The sequence below is a fragment of the Physeter macrocephalus genome, chromosome 4, assembly GCF_002837175.3.
Source record: "Physeter macrocephalus isolate SW-GA chromosome 4, ASM283717v5, whole genome shotgun sequence".
NCBI lineage: Eukaryota > Metazoa > Chordata > Mammalia > Artiodactyla > Physeteridae > Physeter > Physeter macrocephalus.
This window is the reverse complement of record NC_041217.1, coordinates 38,718,155-38,718,709: the sequence shown is the minus strand read 5'-3', so window position 1 is coordinate 38,718,709 and position 555 is coordinate 38,718,155. Positions and strand designations below refer to the sequence as shown.

The following is a 555-nucleotide window of genomic DNA, read 5'->3' as shown; positions in this document are numbered from 1 at the left end:
GAAGGCTTTGCTGCCTGTCCAGTGCCAAGCGCCCTTCTTGGCCTGGGTGACAGGGCCTCTGGGAACTTCCGCACCAGGACTCGGTTTCTTCTGGGAGTCACTGTTTAGGGGACACCCTGTGAGCCCCATGTCAGGGCAAGAGAACAACCTTTCTGCCCTCTTCATGAGAGACTCTATCCTTCTCTTCTCTTTCTTCCTCCTACTCCTGTCGCCTCTTCTCTGCGCAGGTATCCGCTCTCGGATAAATGGTCTGACCCTCTTAAGGCAGCACCTCTTCCTACGGGCCTGGGCAGCTGAAAGCTCTTCCCCCATCCTGGGCTTAGCATAGGAGGATGTGAATTAGTCCGGTTGTCCCTTGGGAGCCTGTACAGCTGGTAAAGCATTATTAATCCGACATCCCCAAAGAAATCCATTAACGAGTTCCTGGGCCAGGCACCAGCGTGAGGTAACGGATCACTTCTGTCGTCTGTTGAAACTTTGGAGACATTGATTTTCAGACTCACAGGCGCTCCTGAGAAGTGAGGCCCAGGGCAGGCTCTTTCTGCAGCCTGTTTG

At 54.1% G+C, this 555-nt stretch overlaps 1 protein-coding gene across 1 annotated transcript in view; it reads left to right on the top strand.

Moving 5' to 3' along the window:
• SRGAP2 (SLIT-ROBO Rho GTPase activating protein 2) overlaps positions 1 to 328 on the top strand; it is a 211,606-nt gene extending 211,278 nt beyond the window's left edge. Inside the window, exon 17 of the mRNA XM_028488127.2 lies at positions 228 to 328. Coding sequence (XP_028343928.1) covers positions 228 to 328 — 101 coding nt within the window. The remainder of the gene's footprint in view (positions 1 to 227) is intronic.
• Positions 329 to 555: the final 227 nt, after the last annotated feature.